Source organism: Opisthocomus hoazin, chromosome 29 (assembly GCF_030867145.1).
Source record: "Opisthocomus hoazin isolate bOpiHoa1 chromosome 29, bOpiHoa1.hap1, whole genome shotgun sequence".
NCBI classification, from domain to species: Eukaryota; Metazoa; Chordata; class Aves; order Opisthocomiformes; family Opisthocomidae; genus Opisthocomus; species Opisthocomus hoazin.
Genome location: NC_134442.1, coordinates 311,197 through 335,129, shown reverse-complemented (window position 1 = coordinate 335,129; position 23,933 = coordinate 311,197). Strand labels below are relative to the sequence as shown.

Sequence of the window (23,933 nt, the reverse complement as noted above, 5' to 3'; positions counted from 1 at the left end):
CTGCTTCCTCTGGGTATGGGGATCTGTTGAGAAGGAAAAGGCAGTACTGATTTATGCCAGACTTCTCTGAGCAGAATTTGTTGCTTGTCTCATAGCGACCTCACACTTAGAGTCTCTCTTTTCAGGAAGAGCTCTCTCCAGCTCCTTCACCTGGGCTCTGGGTTTTGCTGGATGGGGGGGTCATTGTGAGAAGAGATTCTGTAATGGATTCCCGAGCAGTCCTTCTTGCTGTGCAGGAAGAGGGAACTAGGAACGCAAGGCGATCTTGGAAAAAAGTTACTCGTGATTTACGAAACACCTTTTTGTCACTGCTGTTCCTAATTTGCCCAACTGCAGAACTGAGCTGAGGGGAATCTGTTCTGTTTATTTGGTTCCAGTCGCACCTGCCGCATTTAGGAGTAGGTTTGGATGGCAGAAATCCCTGACATTTCTAATGCACTCCAAGTGAAATCCTGTGGCTCTTGAGAGCCAGAGGGACTGTCCCTCAGTGCAGAGTGAGGAGAGCTGCTCTGCCCCTCAGCCCTGTGCTCAGCTGCCCTGTGCTGGCAGCTGGGAGCTGGAGGAGGAGCACACTCAAGTGTTCCCCTCAAAAGAAAGTGGATACTGCTGAGAGCAGAGGAATCCAGGTTCAGAGAGCAATTGGGCAGACTCCCTGCCTTTTCTCATCTCCCCACTCCCAGACTGGGACACCGAGGCACCATTGCATCTGCCCACGTACAGCTGCCCAGCAGCAGTGCCATCGCCTTAGCACTGAGGTGTCTTCTCCACAGAGATCCTGGGTGGCACAGAGATACTATGGGAGAGCTGTGCCCTTTGGGAGGGCACCCTGCAGCCCAGCAGGACCCTCCAGGGAAACAGCAGAACGTCCTGAAGTGGTCTGGAGGAGACTGGGGCACTTTGCTCCCATAGACACATTTGCACTGCAGGACCCAAAGGGTCTGCATCTGAACAGGAGCTGAACCTGCCATCCCCAAACCTCACCCCCCACACTGACTCAGCAAATCGAGCGGTGAGAGCAAGGGCAGCCCAGGCAGAAGTGGATGGCAGTGAGAACGCACAATCATCTCACCAAGGGAGGAGGGACACCCAAAGACAGATGGAATTCGGGGTTGGTCATTTCTGAGCCCCAGTTTCTGAGAGGAGTTGCTGAGTGGAAGGTGTCTGTGCCGCAGGGACAGCTGGGACGTTCCCCCATCCCCCTCCCCACCATTTCTGGCAGCAGCTCCCTCACACTCCCTGCCCATGTCTCTGCTCCTTGGAGCTGCTCCTGGCAGGAGCCATCTCCCTGGCCCCAGCTCAACTCCCTGTCAGTGCTCACACACCCCGTCCCACTCGCTGTGTGCTCACCTCTGCCCTGCCAACACCTCCCAGGGGCAGGGCACTGCCCAGGGACATCTCTGTGCGAGCAGGGGCTGAAAACCAGATCACAGAAACCTCATATGGCTGGAAAGAGGAAGATGTCACTGAGGTGGATGGAGGCAGTTGGGTACAGTGCTTTGAGGTGCTTCTCCCTGAGTTACCGGTCTCTCAGTGTAAGACGCTAGGCATCTCAAAGAACACTCTTCAGCAGAAACAAGAATTTTCACCACCAGCACCAAACCCAGACAACCAGACAAAGAGTCAGGAAAAGTCCTTGTCTTTCCAGGAGCCACTAAAATGGTATGTTTCTTAAGAAGTCCCCTTAGAAAAGTCATGAGGTAGAGCTGAGGCTGTGAGAAGCCCTGACACATGCAGAACTCTCTTGAGAGCAAAAGGACCCTTCCCTGCTGGGGATCACTCCTTCATTGCAGAACTTCTGCTCACAGCACCATTGGGAGCTTCTCAGTCACTCTGAACGATGATCCTGGCAGGTGGCAGAGACCCTTCCCCGGCACACAGCCTCCTGGAGTGCAGGGACCCTGCTCTGGAGGACAATCCTGGGTACCTCTGGCTGCACATCCACCTTCCCAGTCTTGCAGCCAAGCCCGGGAGAAGGGAGCTGCCTTGCCCTGTCCCTCTGATACACCAACAGGCAGTCCCTTCTCTGCAGCATGTCCTCCAGCACCAAACCAGAATAGCCAGGAGAGCCATCCTGACAGCTCCTATCAGCCATGGCATGTGCCAGGTCTAGGAGACCCTTCCAAGACACTCATCTGCATTGCCCTGCAGCCAGAGACTTACCGTATCATGGGTTCTGATGAATTCTCTGCCACTGAGCTCTAGGCTTCCTCACACCCCACACTGCCTTTAACCTCTCTTTGCCTCCGCTCTTTCCGCTCACTGCCTGCAGGCAGTGCCCTCAGCCCTGCTGTGCTTTGCAGAGCAGCTGCTCCTGGGCACAGCTGTCTCTCTGCAGTACTTCTTGGTTGCCATGAACTCCCTCCATCCCAGGAGCCCAGCCCAGCTCAGCAGCAGAGGACCAGCCATATGCAGAACCTTCTCTGTCCCCTCTGGGCTCCCTCGAGGTGTCCCTCGGGCTCCAAGGGAACCTGCTTTGAAACATGCTGAAGAAATGACTCATGTTTCCTCCATCACCTTGGGAGGCAAACTTCTTTGCAGCAAATCTTTAGTCCAACAGGTGACAAAGTTAATCCAAGATTCACCTCTTCCCATTCCACTATGAAACAGGATACCCAGACTGTGAAAGGCAGGAATGTCTTGTACCCATGCAAACCACAGGTGACATTTGAGGGACCAGAGGTTGTCCAAGAGATGTGCAGGGAACTATAAGCTCTGATCGAGCCATAAAGAGGGACAGGGCAACCGCTGGGTTCATCATTCTGGAGACTGGTAGAGCCTGCCTTGGGCCACCTGCAGTGACAGCAGATGCCCACGTCTAGGACAACATAGCCTGTTCCTGCTCATTATGTTCAGGGCAGCCTGGAGAGGAATTCCTCTGAGCAAATGGAGTCATTGGTATCAGCAGAGCTGGATCTCTCTCTCTTCCCCACCAGCTGTATCTACCAGATCTCCACTGGCAGCTCTGGCAGGGTTCCCACAGACATCCCTACAAGGCCTGACCTAACTCAGGGCAGCTGCTCAGTTTAAAGGTTAACTACACCCTGTGGTGCTGCCTGAGGTTCCAGGGCTGTCCAGCACAACCACACACAGCCAGCCGGGACAGCACAAGGCTTGCAGGAACACCATCCCTATTCAGAGCAGCCATGTAACAGGTCCCAAGAGAACCTCAGGCATGTTCAGTGATTTTGTTCTTTCTTGCCATGAGGCAAGTCCTGTCCCATCTCTATCCAGTAGATGTAGGCGATGCTTCTCCCACATCAACAATCTCCCACATTTGATGATGCAATCAAGGAAGAGATCAATGATTTTCACAATGTTCTTGGATCACGGCATGTCCATAACCAAGGACATTATTGAAAGAATCCTGTCCTTCCTGGGGATCAGCTTTAACTTCACCTTAAGCCCTCCTGAGCTGCAGGGGTACCAGGGACAACAAAGCCCTGTCCTGCCAGGGAGTCCAGCCTTGCGTCCCTCTGGTTCTGAGGGTTCATCAGGTTATTCATTCATTAGGAAGTCCTCATTTCCTCTTTACCTTGCCATTTGCCCTCCAAACTAGCATGCTCTGAAGTAAAGCTTTTGCTTGCATGGGACCTTGGGCACTTGGGAACACTTTTCATTGTTTCATGTCTGAGCCTGGCCCTGGTGCCATGGCTGAAGTCCAGCACATCTCTGCTCTGACATAAAGAACCTATAATCAGGGTGAGCAAGGGTCCTAAGTCTTATTTAGCCAGCCAGAAGAAGTCTTGTGATCAAAGGCCTCACATCTTACTGGGGACTTTAATGACCCTGGGTATTGGGTTTCCATGGCAAGGCTTTGGTAGCGGTGAGGCGGGCTGCAGAGGTGGTTTAGGTGAGAAGAGAGCAACAGCTGACTGCTTGTTGAACATAGCAGGTTTCAGTTGCCTCCAAAGTGCACCAGCCACTGCCCAAACCTGAGCCAATAAGCAATTGTAGTGGCCCTTCTCTGGTAACCTACTGGAGAAAGGACAAAAGAGAGTGGGCAGCAGCTGTAAAAGAGAAGAGTGAGAGAAGCAACCCTGCAGACACTAAGGCGAACAAAGAAGGAGAGGGAGTGAGAGAGAGGCTTGGTGGGCAGCTGGCGGCTGAGAGTCAACAGTCTCCCATGACATTCACAGGACAGCAGACTGCAAATCGTCCTTTAGGTGTTTGGAGGCTCTTTGCATCAGCTTTTTAGCACAGATGGACCAACAAACGTGATGCTCACTGGGGTCTGAAAACCTGTGTCATCCTTGCCAGCTCCAGTAGCAAAGCCACGGTGGAGTCTCAGCTCCCAAGGGGAGTGCGGAGGGAGAGCAGCAGAGTGCAGATGCCAGGTCTCAGAATGGCAGACTTGGGCCGAGCCTGGGAACTTCCATTGGGCAGTGTCACTGCAGGGCATCAGAATTCAGTGCAACTGCTTTTCAAGGGCAGCATTGTCTGATCCCATAAAGGGTGCATGCTGACACTCCAGCAAACAAAAGGACCTCTCAGGACACCAGCTTGTCTAAACCGGCAACGTGTCAGGAAGCTCCATGGAAAAGCAAAGCAGAGAGGGTGTGGACAGAGGATTTCGCTTCCAAGGAGTAATGTAGAGATAAGGAGGGTTTCAGCAAAGCCAAAGCTCCGCTGGAGTTACCACTTGCAAGGAGGTCCAAGGGCACCGGAATGATGAAGAGCAGGTGTAGATCTGTCTGAGGTACTCTTTGTCCTCTCTGCCTCTTTCTTCACCCACAAGGTCCCCCAGCCCTTGGTGCTCTGAAGCTGGATCCTGGAGGAGAACAAGCAGCAGTGGATGTGGATCATGTCAGGGGATACCTGAATGAGCTCAGACATTACCAGTCCACAGAACTGGTGGGGCTGCATCCAAGGGTGCTGAGAGAGAAAGCCCATGTCATGGTGAGGTCACTCTGTCTTGTCTTTGCATGTTCATGGAGGTCAGGGAAACTCCCTAATGACTTGGCAAAGTGTGGTGCATGCATCTTTCAAAAAGGCGCAGAGGATGAACTGGGGAACGAGAGGCTGTTCAGCTTCACTTTGGTGAGGAGTGTGTCACAGAACGTCTCTTAGGGGTTCCATTTCTGTGTGTCTGAAAGAGAAGATGATGGATGAATCCTGTGTAGCTCATGACTGGCCATCCTCACTGCTTTCTAAGGTGAAAGGACTGCATTTGTTGATAAGAGAGGAGCAGTGTGTTTCATTTCCGTGGACTTCCCTAGGGCTTTCAACACCGTTCCCCACCATATCCTTGTCTCCATGTTAGGACATCACTGATTGGATCGTGGATGAGTAGAGGAGTGAAAAAACAGTTGATGGCCATGCCCATTCCAATGCCCATTCAGTTCATTTAGTCCACGACTTGGGTTCCATGTGCTGTGATGGTCACTCTGCACAGGAAAGATGGTGTGTTGTATTGGATTGCTGGGCACCGAAACCAGATCAGGCTGGATCGCCCCTGCACTTGTCGACTTCCTTATTAGGTTCATCTAAGACTTTTTCAGTTGTCTCCTGCTGTAGTATTCTTGCTGTACAGCTATGACATCATACAGCTACGGGATCATAGCACTATGGAATCCTGAAACACAAACTATGGCTTATTTTCACCTGAGATTTTCTCTCCTGGTGGTGCTGGGGGCTTCAGAAGAGAGAGGTCAGTGTCTCCCTGGGTTTCCTCCTCAGTTCCCTCACATTATTTGGAGGTGTTACACTCCTTAATACTCTTCACAAGTAAAATTCACCTCTTCTCCACAGAAGTCTACAGTGCAGATATTTATGTCTGATGATGCTTTTCTAGCTAGGCTTTAGTCCTTATAAAAAAGAATCAGAAATTATTTCAACACTTTTCAAAAATCACATGTGGTAGCAAAATTTACCTGAATTAAACCTTACATATTAGGATTGAATTTAGCTGTGTATGGATTGAAAAAGCAGTGATGACCCACTCTCGTGTCATCCTTTTTTCCCATCCCTTGCTCAGGCTTTGGGAAGACAGGAAATTAATAAAGGTGAAATTTTTGGGTGTCAATGCTTGAATTCTCAGCCTCAGACCTCTTCTCCTTGGGCAACACTGAAAGGCACAGGCTAAGATGTTTCAGGCTGTGGGCAGATGCCTGACCCTCTATCAAGACAGCAATGCGAGTAAGTGCATGATGCTACAGGTAATGAAAGGGGGCACTTGTTTCATGTATTTGCTGCACAAGGTAGAAAATAGCCCAGGCACCATCTCAGAAACACCAAAGGAGGGCACAAAAAAAGAAAAGCATGGCCAAAGGAAAAACAATCAACAGGTGTGGTAGATAAACTCCAGCCAGCAACTAAGCCCCCAGACAGTCCTTGCTCACACTCCCCAAGTGCAGGATGGGGGACACAATCAGAAGGGCAAAAGTGAAAAAACCCTGTGTTTGCAATAAAGATGGTTTAATAAGTGAAGCAAAGCCACACTTGCAAGCAAAGCAAATGAGGCAGGAGTATGATACTTCCCACTGACAGGCAGATGTTGAACCACTTCCAGGAATATAGGGCTCCTTCACACATAGCAGTTACTTAGGAAGACAGACACCACAACTCTGAACGTTCCCCCCTTCCTCCTTCCTCCCCCAGCTTTTATTGCTGAGCGCAATGTCCTGTGGTATGGAATGTTCCTTTGGTTAGCTGGAGTCAGCAGTCCCAGCTCTGTCACCTCCCCACTTCCCTGCTTGGCCACCTGGGCACATTGCTGGCTCATGTTCAGCTGGCTGTCAACCAAGATGAGGGAAGATGTGGGCCTGCTGCTGAATGAGGCAGGGGATCAGGTGACAAAGGCCGTGGAAAGCAAAGAGGTACTCAATAACTTCATTCCCTTCATCTTTACTGGCAAGACTGGCCTTCTATAAGGATGTCCTTAAAGGAAATGGAATCTGGAAGAACCACCATGAACTCTGGCAAGTGCCTGACATATTCCAGGTTACAGTCAGCTTGTGAGCCCTCCTGAGAGAAGAACTGTTTTGAGTGGGGCTCTGAGGAATAGCAAGCCTGTGAGCGGGTGAAACACGAGACAGGTCATGCAGCAGCCCTTGGGCCTGTCTGTACAGGGCCAACAGGGCAAAATGGGCTCTGTACTGCAGTTGGGGTGCATGGCCTTAGCTGGAGCCAGCTTCTGACAGAAAACACCAAGAAAAAAATGAGGCTGAGCTCTGTGCTTTTGGAGCTGGAGATATTGAGGATCAGAAATCCCCTACACCCCAACTGAAAAACAGATCCTAGCAGCACAAGAGGGCATTTGAGCTGCTTCAGAAGTTGTTGGGACAGAGGTACAGATCCTCTTAGCACCACTGTACTGTTCTGAATGTTCAGAGGAAACGTCTCCCCTACACATCATGCAACAGATGCTATGAGAAGTAAGAGGATACTGCTGACCATGCAGTGGTCTCATGTGAACATCCACAACCAGCCAGGAAACCTGGAACAGACCACAGACTGGCCAGAAGAAACAGATTATTGAGCATCGCTTCAGGAGGTGACTCATGCTGAAGAGGCCCTACCATATAATGAGTCACTAGAAGATGAAAAGAATTATGTTCCATTTACTGATGGCTCCTGTCTTCTTGTCAGAAAGCACAGGAAATGGAAAGCTGCTGTGTGGAGTCCCACATAACAGAATCGCAGAATCACAGAATCACAGAATGGTAGGGGCTGGAAGGGACCTCTGTGGGTCATCTAGTCCAACCCTCCTGCCGAGGCAGGTTCACCTACAGTAGGCTGCAGAGCACCGCGTCCAGGCGGGTCTTGAATATCTCCAGAGAAGGAGACTCCACCACCTCCCTGGGCAGCCTGTTCCAGTGCTCCATCACCCTCAGAGGGAAGAAGTTCTTCCTCATGTTCAGACAGAACTTCCTGTGCTTCAGTTTGTGCCCATTGCCCCTTGTCCTGTCACTGGGCACCACTGAAAAGAGCTTGGCCCCATCCTCCTGACACCCACCATTCAGATATTTGTAAGCATTTATAAAGTCCCCTCTCAGCCTTCTCTTCTTCAGGCTGAACAAGCCCAGTTCCCTCAACCTCTCCTCATAGGGGAGATGTTCCAGTCCCCTCATCATCCTCGTAGCCCTCCGCTGGACTCTCTCCAGTAGCTCTTCATCTTTCTTGAACTAGGGAGCCCAGAACTGGACACAGTACTCTAGATGAGGCCTCACTAAGGCAGTGTAGAGGGGAAGAAGAACCTCCCTCGTCCTGCTGGCCACAGTCTTCTTGATGCACCCCAGGATTCCATTGGCTTTCTTGTCAGCCAGGGCACACTGCTGGCTCATGGTCAACCTGTTGTCCACCAGGACGCCCAGGTCCCTCTCCGCAGAGCTGCTCTCCAGCAGGTCCACCCCAAGCCTGTACAGGTGCATGAGGTTGTTCCTCCCCAGGTGCAGGATCCTGCATTTGGCTTTGTTGAACCTCATCAGGTTCCTCTCTGCCCAGCTTTCCAGCCTATCCAGGTCACGCTGAATGGCAGCACAGCCTTCTGGTGTATATACCACACCTCCCAGTTTGGTGTCATCAGCAAACTTGCTGAGGGTACATTCTAACTCTTCATCCAGGTCGTTGATGAAGAAGGTAAACAAGACTGGGCCCAGTACTGACCCTTGGGGGACACCACTTGTTACCAGCCTCCAACTAGACTCAGCGACGCTGGTGACAACCCTCTGAGTTCTGCCATTCAGCCAGTTCTCTATCCATTTCACTGACCACTCATCCAGCCCACACTTCCTCAGCTTCCCTAGGAGGATATCATGGGAGACTGTGTCGAAAGCCTTGCTGAAGTCAAGGTAGACAACATCCATGGCTCTCCCTTCATCTACCCAGCCAGTCATGTCATTGTAGAAAGCTGTCAGATTGGTCAGGCATGATTTCCCCTTGGTGCATCCATGCTGACTACTCCTGATTACCTTCTTTTCCTCCACTTGTTTGATGATGGCCTCCAGGATAAGCTGCTCCATCACCTTTCCCGGGATGGAGGTGAGGCTGACCGGCCTGTAGTTCCCTGGGTATCACTTAGTGTGTAAGTGGAAAAATAAAGAGAATTTTTAAATAGAAGAATTCCTTTCTTCCTGGTGTTTATTATTGAAATAGTAATTTTATATTATTTTATTAATAATTTTACAATAATAAGCATCCTTATAAATACTCATCCTTATAATTAATCATACCTTTATAAATGATGTGGATGAGGGGATCAAGTGCTCCCTTAGTAAGCTTGCAGGAGATATCAAATTGGGCGGGAGTGTTGATCTGTTCGAGGGCAGGAAGGCTCTACAGAGGGATCTTTACAGACTAGAACAATGGGGCTGAGGCCAACAGTATGAGTTTCAACAAGGCCAAGTGCCGGGTCCTGCCCTTGGGTCATAAAAACCTCATGCAACACTACAGGCTTGGGAATGAGTGGCTGGAAAGCTACCCAGCGGAAAAGGACCATAGCGACCATGGTAGTCGACATCCGGCTGAACATGAGCCAGCAGTGTGCTCAGGTGGCCAAGAAGGCCAACAGCATCCTGCCTTGTATCAGGAATGGTGTGGCCAGCAGGAGTAGGGAAGTGATTGTGCCACTGTACTCGGCACCTGTGAGGCCTCACCTCAAGTACTGTGTTCACTTTTGGGCCCCTCACTACTAGAAGGATATTGAGGTGCTGGAGCATGTCCGGAGAAGGGCAACGAGGCTGGTGAGGAGTCTAGAGGACAAGTCTTTGAGGAATGGCTGAGGGAACTGGGGCTGTTTATTCTGGAGAAGAGGAGGCTGAGGGGAGACCTTCTTGCTTTCTACAACTACCTGAAAGCAGGCTGTAGTGAGGCAGGTGTTGGTCTCTTCTCCCAACCAACCAGTGATAGGATGAGAGGCAACGGCCTCAAGTTGCTTCAGGGGAGGTCACTCCTCCCTCCACATGCTCCTCAAAAGTACCTGAGATGGCGGTGCTTCTCTGCAGGCTGAGCAGGTTGTGCTGCCTGAAAGCCATGAGCAGACAGTTCAGGGAGTTCCCTGTTGTCACTCACCATTCTCTTTGAAACTGGACACCCACACCTGGAGGCTCAGGACAGACCCATTCCCTAAAATATTGCTCCGTGCCATCCACACCTGAGCCCATGGAGAACACCAGCACAGCAGCACGGCCTCACAGAGAAACACTCTTCAGCCTGTTCCTGACCTCAGCTTTGGAAAAAGACCTGAAGCTCCAGACTGGCGCTGAGGAAATGCCCTTTTATTGAAAAGAAGAGGCATAGGAGACCAACTCTATTGTCATGTAAGAAGCATGTGCAAAGAGCTCTGGGTGAGACAGGCTCGGTTAAAAAATTTGGAGAAGTTCAGAGGATGCAGACGTTCCTGGACAAACAGCATTACCACAGGTAAAATACCCAAAGAACAGGAGGTTCCCCAGATACACTGGAAATCACCTGTGAAGAGACAGGGGTAGCTTATTGCTGCTGAAACACTACAGATGGAATGAGCTTCTTCAGGGCATCTTTGAGCTCCTGGTTTCGCATGCTGTAGATGAGGGGGTTCACTGCTGGAGGAACCACTGAGTAGAGGAATGACACTACCAGGTCCAGGGATGGGGAGGAGATGGAGGGGGGCTTCACGTAGAAAAAGATTGCAGTGCTGATATACAGGGAGACCACAGCCAGGTGAGGGAGGCACGTGGAAAAGGCTTTGTGCCATCCCTGCTCAGAGGGGATCCTCAGCACGGCCCTGAAGATCTTCACATAGGACAGCACAATGAAAACAAAACACCCAAAAGCTACAGAAACACTAACCCCAAGAAGCCCAACTTCCCTGAGGTAGGAGTGTGAGCAGGAGAGCTTGAGGATCTGGGGGATTTCACAGAAGAATTGGTCCACAGCATTGCCCGTGCAGAGAGGTGTGGAAAATGTGTTAACAGTGTGCAGGAGGGCATTGAGCAAAGCACTGCCCCAGGAAGCTGCTGCCATGTGGACACAAGTTCTGCTGCCCAGGAGGGTCCTGTAGTGCAGGGGTCTGCAGATGGCAACGTAGCGGTCATAGGCCATGACGATCAGAAGACAATGCTCTGTTACAACCAAGGCGGCAAACAGAAAGAGCTGGGCAGCACTCTCTGTGTAGGAGATGACCCTGGTGTCCCAGAGGGAATTGGTCATGGATTTGGGCACAGTGGTGGAGATGGAGCCCAGGTCGATGAGGGAGAGGTTTAAGAGGAAGAAGTACATGGCGGTTTGGAGGCGTTGGTCACAGAATATGGCAGTGATGATGAGGCTGTTGCTGAGGAGGACAGCCAGGTAGATGCTGAGGAAGAGCCAGAAGTGCAAGAGCTGCAGCTGTCGCTTGTCTGCAAATGCCAGGAGGACGAACTCGGTGATGGAGCTGCCATTAGGCATTTGCTCTCTCTGGGAAAATATTCCTGTCCAAGGAAGAAAAAACAATGGGAATTTAGGGGATACGTCTCTGAGCCGTTTCTTACAGACTTTCCCCCTGCTACACATACCCCCCTTTCTTTTTTTTAGGAGACTTTCTTTAAGCTCTGGTTGGACCTTTGAGCACTGGCTGCCAAGGATTCAGCCCTGCTCTGCAACATTGGGGTTCGTGGGCATAGTGGGGGTAAGGGGACATCCTGCTGTTCGACTTTGGCCCTTGAAACTGCTCCTGACTCAAAAGGGCTTTTCGGCACCTGCACTCGCAGTGCTAAGGAATGAGGAAGGCAAAGTCAGGCTGAGTCCTTTGGGATATTCACAGCTGCCCCCAATGCACCTGGGCAGTGTTCTGGGATATCAGAAACCCTCGGATTTCTGTTGCCCTCAGGGAGAAGAGGGCTGCCCAGCTGCCCTGGGCTTACACTATTCTGAGATTGAGAGTGATCGCACTCCCATGTTATCCTGAAAAGCCACCAGACACAGCTGAAGAGCAGCGGGGTACACAGCAGACCACTAAACATCTCACCCTTACTCAAGGTCTCAGCACCCCACTTCTAGTCAAGGACACATGCGGCTCATTTCACCAACGCAAGAGCATTTCCTCTGTTGGGCGTAGCATCTCTGCGCTGCTTCATGGGGCTTTTCAGATAACACAATTGTGTTATTAGAAAGATATGCATTCTTGAGCCCTGCTCATAGCTTTGAAGAACACCTCAGGAAGATAGCCATGTGTCCTAGTGATGGATTCTGACTATGGGAAATCCAGCTTGTTTTCTGGGCCCACAGACTTCACTGTCCTATGCACCACAGCTTAGAGAAGACTGGCACACCTCATTCCCATGGACACGCCTACCTGGGAGGACCCACAAGATCAGTGTCTGACTCTGCAGCTGAAACTCCCATCCCCAGAGAGCCTGATGGAGCGAACATGGGTACTACCTCAGTAACACAGAAAAGTGGAGCAGGAAGGAGAAACATAGTGAGGTTCGAGATGAAAGAGGCAGAGGCAGCCAGGCACTCAGGACACTGCTACCCTCACCCATCTGTGCACATTGCCAGGTCGTTGCTCTCAGTCCCTGAGATCCTCAGAGGGAACAGGGCAAGTAACTTGCGAGCTTGATAGTCACCCCTTCTTTGACTTTCCCCTTCACATATCAACTGGAAAATATCCTGGGGAGATTTGGATCTGTGAGATTCCCTGACCCATGCAGCTGTTTCTTGATAGCAGAAGGACCCTGCCCTGCCTTACTAGGGTTTTCTGTTCCGCACACAGCTTCTCCTCGCAGTAACCTGGGGAGCTCCTTGGGCAGGCTGAGTGCTGACCCTGGCAGGCAGCAGAGTCCCTGCCCCAGCACAGAGCCTCATGTTTGTGCAGAGACCCTGTTCTGCATGACAATTTCGGGCAGCCCAGGCTGCACATCCACCTTCCCAACCCTACAGCCGTCCCTGGGGGAAGGCAGCTGCCTTGCCCTGTTTCTGTGATGGTGGAGCATGAAAGCCTTGCTTTGCAGCACATTCTCACCTACAGCAAGAGAAAAGCTGTGATATTCCTCAAGGTCCATCCCGTAGTCTGGGGGATGTGACAGCTTTAGGAGATCTTTCCACAAAGTGCAGATATGTTGCTCTTCACATGGAGACTTACCGTGTCAATGGCTGAAAAAATCTTTCTCTCAGTGAGCTCTCGGCATTCTCCCACTCCACACTGCCTTGAACATCTCTGCCTCACTCCTCTCCCCTCTGTGCATGCAGGCAGTGCCCGCAGCCCTGCTGTGCTTTGCAGAGGAGCTGCTTCTGGGCAGAGTTGTCTCTTTGAAGTGTTTCCCTGTTGCCATGAGCTCCCTCCATCCCAGGAGCCCAGCTCAGATCAGCAGCACAGGACCACACAATGTGTCCTGGTTCTGCCCTCTCTGGGCTCCCTCGAGGTGTCCCTGGGGTTCCAGGGGAACCTGCTGTGAAACAAGATGAAGTCATCACTCATGTTCGCTCCCTCTGTTAGGGAGAAACACTTCTATTCTACAGTGTCATAACATTATTGGAAAAAGAGTTAGAAACAAAAGTCATCTTTCCTTGCCCCATCATTAGACAGGACAACCAGAAAGTGACAGGGAGGGATCTCCTTTACCCCTGCTGAGGGAAGGGTTTCAGCCTATTCATCTGAGTCATCTCGTCCTTGATCTGAAGTCCTGGGGCTAGAAGAGGACTCAGCTCACTCTCATGCACACCACAAAGCCACATAGAGACAGGACAGCGTCTGAGGGCACCTTCTGGAGACTGGTGGGAAATGGCTTTGGCCAACTGAAATGGGAAGAATTGTTCACGTTTAAGACAAATGACCCTGTAAGTATTCCTTACATCCAGGGCTTCCTGTGGGTGTAATCAGCCTCACCAAATGGGGTCCTGTGGCACAGGGAGAGCCAACTCTCTCGCTTTCTGTTCTCCATCAGCCGTATTGTCTACATGGCCTGAGCAGTATGATGGCATTTGTCTCATGTGCATCTCTTCCTTGCCTAACCTCATTCAGGGCAGCTGAATCTTCATTTCATTTACAAATGCAGGCCTGCAGTGCTTGTGAAATGCCAGAGCTCTCCAGGAGAACTGCATGCACCTGACATGGACAGCACAGGTCCTATGCAGGAAGTCCATCCCCACTCAGATTCATTATGTGACACACACCACCCAGGGCATCTCACACAGAGTTGGTGCCTTACGGCCAGTGACTGAATGTCACAATTACAGTGACACAAGGTCTGTCCCTTCTCTATCCAGTGGACGCAGGACAGTGCATGAACACCAAGCACATCACAGCAGGGTCTCCACTTGAGGGCATCCCCTCTCAAACTCTGCTGGTTCTTTTCTCCACCATCATTTAACCATCCCCTTGATGGTAAAATCATGAATCAGGCCCATGATTTTCATGGTGTGTCTGGATTACAGGATGTCCACACCCGAGGACATTTTCAAAATCATCTCTTGCTTCCTGAGATCAGCTTCACCTCCACCACAGGCCCTCAGGGCTGCAGAGACACAGTAGAGAGCCAACCCCTCTCATGGCCTTGCCCAAAGCAGGGTTTACTCTCTTTGTGAGTACGTCATTTCTCCCTTACATTGCCAGTTGCCACCCCCTCCAGCATATTTCAGCTCTGAAGCAAATCCTTTGCACACACAAGGTCTTGGGCACTTGGTATCATGTTTCTTTTTGCAAGTCTGCTCTCAGCCCAGGTATGGGTTATAGTTTATCCATGGACAGCAATAAAGGACCGTGCTGTTGTTCTGCCTCCCCTCCCCCTCCTGGGGTGGGGAGGAGAATAGAAAGAAAAAGGCAATAAACGTGTGGGTTGGGATAAGGGCAGTTTAACAAAACAGCAAATGAAGGGAACAGTAACTACAACGATACGGATAAGGACAACATACAAAAGAAACAGCAAAATGCACAGAGCAACTATCAACACCCGGTGCCCTGCACACCCCCTGAGCCATGACTGTCTTAACCCTGGCCAGCTTCCCCAGCTGGAACCCAGCGTGACGGCACAGAGTATCGAATACCCTGATACAACAGATACATAACAACTATAGTAGTGATAACAGACAATGACAGAGTTATTTAGCAATTAACTTTATACAATTTATTTATGGACTATTCTCCCCCGAAGTCAAATCCCCATGAGATACACATCGGACTTCCGCATTACCCACCAGGTACACCCAGGTCCTTGAGGAACAGCAATCCCACGGACAGGTTTACCTTTGCCCAAGGCAGGACTAACCCAAACCGTCTTCCCTAACATGTTCTGCATGTGCACTACGGGGACTTTATCCCCTTCTACAGGGCGCTGAGGTTTCGACTGCGAAGTACCAGCCCGGTTGGTGGATCCTCTGGTGTTCACCAACAAATTGGCCTTTGCTAATTGAGTATCCCAGTTTTTGAAAGTCCCACCCCCTATTGCTCTCAAACTGCTTTTTAGCAGCCCATTCTACCATTCGATCTTTCCAGAAACTGGTGGGTGGTAGGGGATGTGATACACCCACTCCATAACGTGTTCTTTGGCCCAGGTGTCTATGAGGCTGTTACGAAAGTGAGTCCCGTTGTTCGACTCCATTCTTTCAGGAGTGCCATGTCACTACAGGACTTGTTTTTCCAGGCCCAGGATGGTATTCCAGGAGGTGGCATGGGGCACAGGGTAGGTTTACAGCCATCTGGTGGTGGCCTCCACCATTGTGAGCACATAGCGCTTGCCTTGGCGGGTTTGTGGCAGTGTGATGTAGTCAATCTGCCAAGCCTCCCCATATTTATATTTTAGCCATCTTCCTCCAGACCACTGAGGCTTTACCCGCTTGGCTTGCTTGATTGCAGCACATGTGTCACATTCATGGATAACCTGTGCGATGGTGTCCATGGTCAAGTCCACCCCTCGGTCATGAGCCCATCTGTATGTTGTGTCTCTTCCTTGGTGGCCCAAGGTGTCATGAGCCCACCGAGCTATAAAGAGTTCACCCTTCTGTTGCCAGTCCAGATCCACCTGAGCCACTTCAATCTTGGCAGCCTGATCCACCTGCTGGTTGTTTTGATGTTCCTCAGTGGCCCGACTCTTAGGGACGTGGACGTCCACGTGACACACTTTTACAACAAACTGCTCCAGATGGGCAGCAATATCGTGCCACAATTGGGCAGCCCAGATGGGTTTGCCTCTGCGCTGCCAGTTGTTCTTCTTCCATTGCTGCAGCCACCCCCACAAGGCATTGGCCACCATCCAGGAGTCGGTGTCAAGATAGAGCACTGGCCACTTCTCTTGATTGGCAATGTCGAAAGCCAGCTGGATGGCTTTCACCTCTGCAAACTGGCTGGACTCACCTTCTCCCTCGGCAGTTTCCATGACTTGTCGTGTAGGGCTCCATACAGCAGCCTTCCACCTCCGCTGCTTCACCACAATGCGACAGGACCCATCCGTGAACAGGGCATACTGTTTCTTATCTTCTGGCAGCTGGTTATACAGTGGGGCCTCTTCAGCACGTGTCACCTCCTCCTCTGGCGATGCTCCAAAATCTTTGCCTTCTGGCCAGTCCATGATTAACTCCAGAATTCCTGGGCGACTGGGGTTTCCCATTAGGGCCCACTGTGTGATCAGCACAATCCACTTACTCCACTCCTTTTTCTCACCGAGAACAGTCTGTTTTGTCCGTGGTGGTAATTGTTGAGTGATCTCTCCCTGTCCTTGTCTTGACCCTCAAGCCCTTCAGCATATTTCCTGTCCCCTGTCCAGTTGAGGAGGGGGAGTGATAGAGGGGTTTTTGTGGGCTCCTGGCATTTATCCAGGCCAAACCAAAACAGCCAGCAATCAGATTTGATAGGCATGATTGACCCATCATCAGTCCATGCTGACTGCTTTCGGAAATGTTCTTCTTTTCTAGGTGCACAGAAATGCCAAAGTGACCTTGTACAGCCTGGGGTTCCCTGGGGTGACTTTCTGACCTCTTTCAACAACAGCCGCAACATTGCCTTGTCCTCACTCACAAGAGCCCTTGACCAATGCCAAGAAGTTTGGAAAGGGATATTCCAAAGAAATGTTGATCTGTTGCTATAACTTCATAACCCCTATTCTGCCTGTTAAATAATGTATTGAATTTCTCTAATTTTTCATATATTTTCACCTGTCCTGACTATTTCCAAGGTAATTTTTTCAGATGCAGTCTGCCTAGACAAAGGCCTTTTCCATTATTGTCCAGTTTTCTCCTCCCTTTACTCTTTGTTCATTCAGATTCCTGTCACCTGCCGAGCTGCTGCTTTGACATCAGGGAGGTAAAAGTTTGCCTGCCTTTCAGCAGTCTCATTGTCTCCTTAGCCAACTCTCTATGTTTATAATTAGTTTTTTTCCTGTACCTATCTACAATATTTCTCATAAGTTTATGCCTTATAGGAAGGCAACCTCATTAGATGTAGATTGTAATTACCATGTAATTGCACAGTGTGGGTTTTTTTTAAGGAACTTGATTATGTTTGAATTTTGCTTTTGTTGCAAATGGGACAACTCCTGCTGTGCCTGTGTGCAGCCAGCTCTCTATGGAGAGTAGGTGGGAGATGGTGCAATGGAGCTGTAACATCCAGCTGCAGAGATCAGTGGAGAAGTCTGATGCAAAGAGCAGTGACGATGAAAGAAATGTTGTGGTTGGGGAGGTGAGGAGTAAAGTTGTCCATAGAGTGTCAGACCTCAAGGGACTGCTTCTCCTACCTGTTCAGCCCTCCTGAAGAGAAAACCTGGAACAATATCACTTGGATAATGTTTCTACCACTTCACCTGTAAACTGAAAAGCAATTAAAAATATCCCTTTATAAAAAAAAAAAAAAATACTTATTAGGCACAGGATGATATCTTTCTCCTTATCTACACTGTGAAAAAACTCCAGATAGTGGTACACGTCTTGAAGAATTGAAGAAAATTTCAGGAGCTTGTTAGCTTAGCACTTTCTGTATTTTAATGAGCCCCATGGGGTATTTGGTATTGAGTCCCTGAAGCTCAGATACTGAGAGGAGATTGAAAAAAATGCTCATGTTCTAGAAACAAAATTCAAATTACCTTGAAGCATTGATTGGCCCCACTGAGGGCCATTACTGACAAAGCCTCCCCAGGGACTCCTTAGAGCAGAGAATTGGAGGCCATGATTGCAGGTAGGCAAAGGCACTGTGCAAGTGGCTGAAATACTGAGAAAACCCTTGTTCTGCTTTATGAAGCAGCAAGGCCAAGGCCTCAGCCCCAGGCCTGGGAAGGCAGACCCTATCCCTCACATGTGGCTCAGGATTCTTCTTGGGGACAGCTGAATGTGTGGGTGAGGAATGACAAGTGTGGGAAAATTCTGCAAAACCTCTCAGCCTCCCTAAGAAGACGCAGGGATGAAACACAGTTCAGTGCCTCCAAAGAAAGTTTCTCCCTGTAGTACTTGGTGGTAGAGGCAACTGCCATGGCCAAGGGGACAAAGCCCTTGGTCCTGTTGAAACCTTCAGCCCTGCCAGAGTCCTTAGCCATCTGTACTGCAGGCTGTCCTGCACTGTCCCATGCCTGCACCTCTTTCCCTTCAGCCTGTAGACACCCTTCTTTCTTTCACACCTAACTCTAACCCCAGCATTTCCTCACCTTCACTGATGTCTCTCCACGCTCACGGGATTTTCCGTGAAACACAGATCCATGGGTTGCTCGAGACTCCCTCTGGATGACCTCATACACAACAAGGATACACTTTGAGGGAGACTTCCTTTTCATCTTCAGTCTGAACACTTCAGTCTGCACATTGTGGAAACTTTCTTCTCTTCCCACTACAAAGGAAAGCTTCTGCATCTCTGAAACCACCCCTTAAGGAGATGCAGTCTACTACTTTATCTCCCTCAGCCTCCGATTCACCAGGCTCGAGTCCCTCTGTCTCTCCACAGAAACCCAAAACCCATCCTGGCAGATCTCCTCTAGCACTTTTATAGTTCTTCCGTGTTCCTCCAGAATGGGTAGCCTCATGTGCAGTCACACTAGTCCAGATGTGACTACTGCACCGCTGAGGCAAGGGGGGTGATAACTCTCTCGTTTGCGTGGCCAGGCTCCTCCTAATGCAGCCCTGTATGCTCTTGGCCTTACTCACTTCAAGCATGCACCACTCGCTCATCTGGTATCCCTAGGAACGCCCAGGCCCTTCTCCTCAGGGTCACTCCTTAGCTGTTCACGTCCCCACCTTCCCTCATTTTTTTGGAGTTATTCTCCCCCCTCAAAATGACTTACAACTTCTTGCAAAACCTCATGAGGGTTCTACTGCCAAATCTAAAAGTTTCTCAGAGTTCCCCCTGTATTGAAGCTCTGTTTTGACAGCTTTTCATGTGTGCGTACCAGACTTGTGGTGCCTCTGACAAGACAGCAGCATGAGAAATTGCAGGACACTACTGGTGAATGAAGGAGGTACCTGTTCAGTGGAACTGTTGACCCAGGGAGGAATTGCCATGGTGTCGTGATTTAACCTGGCAGCTGGCAACTAGGACCACACAGCTGCTTGCTCTCTCTTCCTGCCTGCAGTGGGATGGGGAGGAGAATGGGCAAAACTAATACTCATGGGTTGAAATAAAGCCAGTTTACTAAGAAATGAAGGGAAAGTATAATATAATACTAATAATGATGATTATGCAAAACAAGTGATACACAATGCAATTTTTCTCACTGCCCAATGACCAATTGCACAGTTTGTCCCCAGGAAACCATCGCAGAATCCACAGAACTCCTGGAATTCATGGATATGTCCCCAGACAACCCCCATCTATATACTGAGCATGGCGTCTACGGTATGGAATATTTCCACTGGCCAGCTTGGGTTAGCTGTCTGGCTATGATCCCTCCTAGCTCCTGCAAATTTGCTCAAGAGCTGAACATGAGAAACCAGAAAAAAGACCTTAATTTCCTAGAAACAGCTATAATCATCACTGTTACCAACATGCTTCTCATACTAAATCCAAAACACAGCAGCTACTGACATTATAATTACCTCTATCCCAGCTGAAACCAGGACAGTATCCACCCCTTACTCTATACCATCTACATCATGCTCAGGTACAACACTTTCCAAAAAATGACAACCACTTTTGATTCGCGCACAGAGACATCATTCCTTACACTATGGGCTATCCCTCTATAAGGTTCACTGAGTTCCTTTAGTCAGTGACTTTGGGGTCCATCTGTCATAACAGTCTTTCAGGGCAGCAGAGATGGTGTGTGTTGTTGGATTGTCACATGCCGCATGTGGGGTAGTCGTGGAAGGTTGGCGAGAAGGATTGTGAACACGCTGAAGTGGTTTGCAGAAGTCATCTTCATCACAATGTCTTTTGTACCTCCAGGATTCTTTTTCCCAGATGAGAAATCAAGCTTATTGGTATCAAGTTATATCTCCTGAAGCCCAGGTATTCTTTGTTGTAATAATCATTATTTGTCTGTTTGTGATTTTTCAATGTATACTAACTTGTTTAATGTCAATCACTAAGAAGTGTCAAAAAGAAGTTTGGAAGTATAGTAATTGCAGGGATGCAATAAAAACAAAAGGAGGGAATGCTAGAGACCAATTATAAAGACTGATTATAGGATAGAATAAAATCATAGAACTAGAACATAGATTCAGTTGTGTAAACACAGCTGTGTTAAGAAACCATACAATCGGCATGTTGCAATTGGGATAGAAATCAATCGTATGGATTGTATCAAACAGAATTAATTAAAGAAGCCGAGACGACCCTGAAACCAAGCAAGGCGTGAAACCTGCGAGGGAGAATTCTGCAAAGATAGAAGCATAGAAAGAACTCAATAAATGATGTACTTAAAGGAAGGGAATGGTTGCTTAGAAACTTATGAGGATTCTAGCCTTGATCTAATCGGTTTAATAAATGTATATAAACTGGTCTAGCGAGTTCAGCTTTGCCACTCACTGAGGTGATGGCCCAACTCTGAGTTGTGAATAAAGCAATACCCAGTGTAACCCACTCGTGTGAGGATTAAATTTTTTTAATGCACCATTGTGAAGAGACTGGCTCTGTATTCTCGGTGAAATTCTCGTAGGTACTGCCAGGCTTGGATGAGGACCCCCTCAGCCTTCCCTTCTCTGGGCTGGACAAGCCCAACTCCCTCAGACTCTCCTCATAGTCGAAGTGCTCCTGTCCCTGGATGTCCTGAGGGCCCTTTGCTAAACCTAGCACAGCTTGCCAGTATCGTTCCTGAACTGTGGATCTGAAATCTGGATGCAGTATTCCAGAGAATCTCTTCTCTCCATCTCCTGGCCACGCTCCTGGTCGTACAGCCCAGGATGCTGATGGCCTCCCTGGCTGCCAGGGCAAACGGCTGCCTCCTGTCCAGCTCCCTGACCAACAACAGCTTTCCCACAGGGCTGTGCTCAGCCAGACAACCCCCAGCCTGTGCCATTGCCACGGTGAGTCCGCTGCAGGGCCAGAAAATGGCATTTGTCCTGCTGGCATTTCATGAGGTTCCTGCCAATACATGCTCTCCTCCTCCTTCAGCTCCTGTCTTGAGCAGTGAGGCCTGGGAGATCTTTTTGGGAAAGACTCAGGCAAAGAAGGCATTGAGTCTGACAGCCCCATTGCTGTGTACTGTTCTTGAATTCCATTTCCCATTCAGCAGCAGCCCTATATTTCCCTTCTTCAGCCTTAGTTTCTAACACAGAAATTCAGGCCCTTTTCTTTGCTCTTGACTTTTCTTACAGACACAAACTTAGGGTGAGCTTTGCTTTTCCCATAGTCACACCTGCACTGCAAAGGCAGTGTACATAAATCCTGGTCTATACCTGTCTTTGCTGTCTCCCCTTAGCAGCTTTTTCATGGCCCAGAAGGTGGCTTTGTCTGCCAGCTTTCCTGCAGTGTCCCTGCCCCACTGTCCCACACATGGTTCCATGGCCCTTCTGTGCAGGCACAGCACAGGACAGGATGTGTTCAGGGTGGGGAATGGTCACTCTGACATGGTGCTCACAGCAGTGCTTAGTGGTTTCTCAGCCCATGGCCTTCCTGTTAAGGAACCTCTCCAAGCTCCTGGAAAGGTCGTGTCACACATGGGGCATCACAAGCAGCCCTGTTCAAGGTTCTGAGCCAAAACAGAGAAGGGTTTGCCATTCCCACGATGCAGGCAGTGAGCCCAGCAGGAGGACGCAGATGCCTCTACAGCAAAACTTACCCAGAAACCTGCATTGAGCGACCAGTGATGGAAAAAGCCAGTGAGAAATGCCCAATGGCTCGGTAGTGAACAGGGCCCTGGGCCACCTTTCTGGTCTGTCCATGCCACCAAGGGCACAGACCAGCCTCCTTCTCCTGCACCTGCATGGATTCAAGGCCTTCCATAAGTCCTTACACAAAGTCTCTTGGTCACACAAGTTGGGTGGACACCTAAGCAGGAAAGAATGAATCATGACAATTGTTTGAAGGCCAAAAAACCACAAGTGGAAAAAGAAAAAAAAATTATGAAGAAGGAAAGACAGACTTGGCCTGTCATGACCTAATTTGGGATCCATTTGGAGAGGAAAATAGGCAGTCTATGGCTGTTGAAAGAAATGGAGTCACCAGTTTCCGCACCGCATCCTTGAGCTCCTTGTTCCTCATGCTGTAGATGAGGGGATTCAGTGCTGGGGGTACCACTGAATACAAAACAGCCATCACCAGATCCAGAAATGGGGAAGAGATGGAGGGGGGCTTCAGGTAAGCAAACATGGCAGTGCTGATGAACACAGAGACCACAGCCAGGTGAGGGAGGCACGTGGAAAAGGGTTTGTGCCGTCCCTGCTCAGAGGGGATCCTCAGCACGGCCCTGAAGATCTGCACATAGGACAGCACAATGAAAAGGAAACATCCAAAACCTAAAGAGAAACCAAACAAAAGAAGGCCAGCCTTTCTGAGGTAGGATTCTGAGCAGGAGAGCTTGAGGATCTGGGGCACTTCACAGAAGAACTGGTCAAGAACATTGCCTTGGCAGAGAGAAAGTGAAAATGTGTTAACGGTGTGAAGGAGAGAATAGAGCAAAGCACTGCCCCAGGCAGCTGCCGCCATGTGGACACAAGCTCTGCTGCCCAGGAGGGTCCCGTAGTGCAGGGGTCTGCAGATGGCAACGTAGCGGTCATAGGCCATGATGGTCAGAAGGCAGTACTCCCCTGCAATGAAGAAGACAAAGAAAAAGAGCTGGGCAGCGCGTCCTGCATAGGAGATGGCCCTGGAGCGCCAGAGGGAATTGGTCATGGATTTGGGCACAGTGGTGGAGATGGAGCCCAGGTCAAAGAGGGAGAGGTTGAGGAGGAAGGTGTACATGGGGGTGTAAAGGTGGCGGTCACAGGCTATGGCGATGATGATGATGCCATTGCTGAGGAGGGCAGCCAGGTAGATGGCCAGGAAGAGCCAGAAGTGCAAGAGCTGCAGCTCCCGGGTGTCTGCGAATGCCAGGAGGGGGAAGTGGGTGATGGAGCTGCTGTTGGACATTTTTTTCTTCTGTGCATGGGGTCCTGTCCTTAGAGGAAGAGCCAATGAAGATTTAGGGCAGACTTCTCAGAGCAAAATCAAAGCCTTTCTCTGAGACCCTCACCCTGCTACACACACCCGTCATTCTTTTTCCAGGAGCCCTTCTTTCAGCTCTGTGGCTGCAGCTTTGGTTGTTTTATCCTGAGTGTACTGGGAGGAACAGGACCTCTTCCTGCTGGTTACTATGGAGCCAGCCCTGCTCTGCAGCAGTGGAGTCACGGGCATGGTGGGGCAGGGCCAGACCTGTTGTACAACTTTGTCAGAGGAACCTTCTCCTGTCGCAGTAGGGATTCTCAGCATCAAAACTACAGAAGTCAGACTCAGAAATTTTGGGATTTCACAGCTTTCCTGATTTCCCCTTGTGGCTGTCGTTAGATGATGGACACCCTCTGCATTTCTGCTGACTGCAGGGTGAACAGGGTGAGTCCTGCAAGGCAAGAGGACAGACTGTGGCTTAATGCAGAGATATGGCAACGGGTCTGTACATCCTTCTATTTCTGAACTGCCCTGGGCCTGCACC

At 49.9% G+C, this 23,933-nt stretch overlaps 2 protein-coding genes across 2 annotated transcripts; both read right to left on the bottom strand.

Annotated features, from left to right (window-relative positions):
- Nucleotides 1-9,863: 9,863 nt before the first annotated feature.
- Nucleotides 9,864-11,127, bottom strand: LOC142364751 (olfactory receptor 14J1-like). Its single transcript, XM_075444878.1, has 3 exons — nt 10,450-11,127; nt 10,355-10,407; nt 9,864-9,960 (listed from the first exon to the last, which is right to left on the bottom strand). The coding sequence occupies exons 1-3, from the start codon at nt 11,125-11,127 to the stop codon at nt 9,864-9,866; spliced, it is 828 nt and encodes a 275-aa protein (XP_075300993.1).
- An 11,269-nt stretch (nt 11,128-22,396) lies between these two features.
- On the bottom strand, nt 22,397-23,374 carry LOC142364842 (olfactory receptor 14C36-like). Its single transcript, XM_075444960.1, has one exon. It carries the CDS (start codon nt 23,372-23,374, stop codon nt 22,397-22,399), a length of 978 nt encoding a protein of 325 aa, XP_075301075.1.
- Nucleotides 23,375-23,933: the final 559 nt, after the last annotated feature.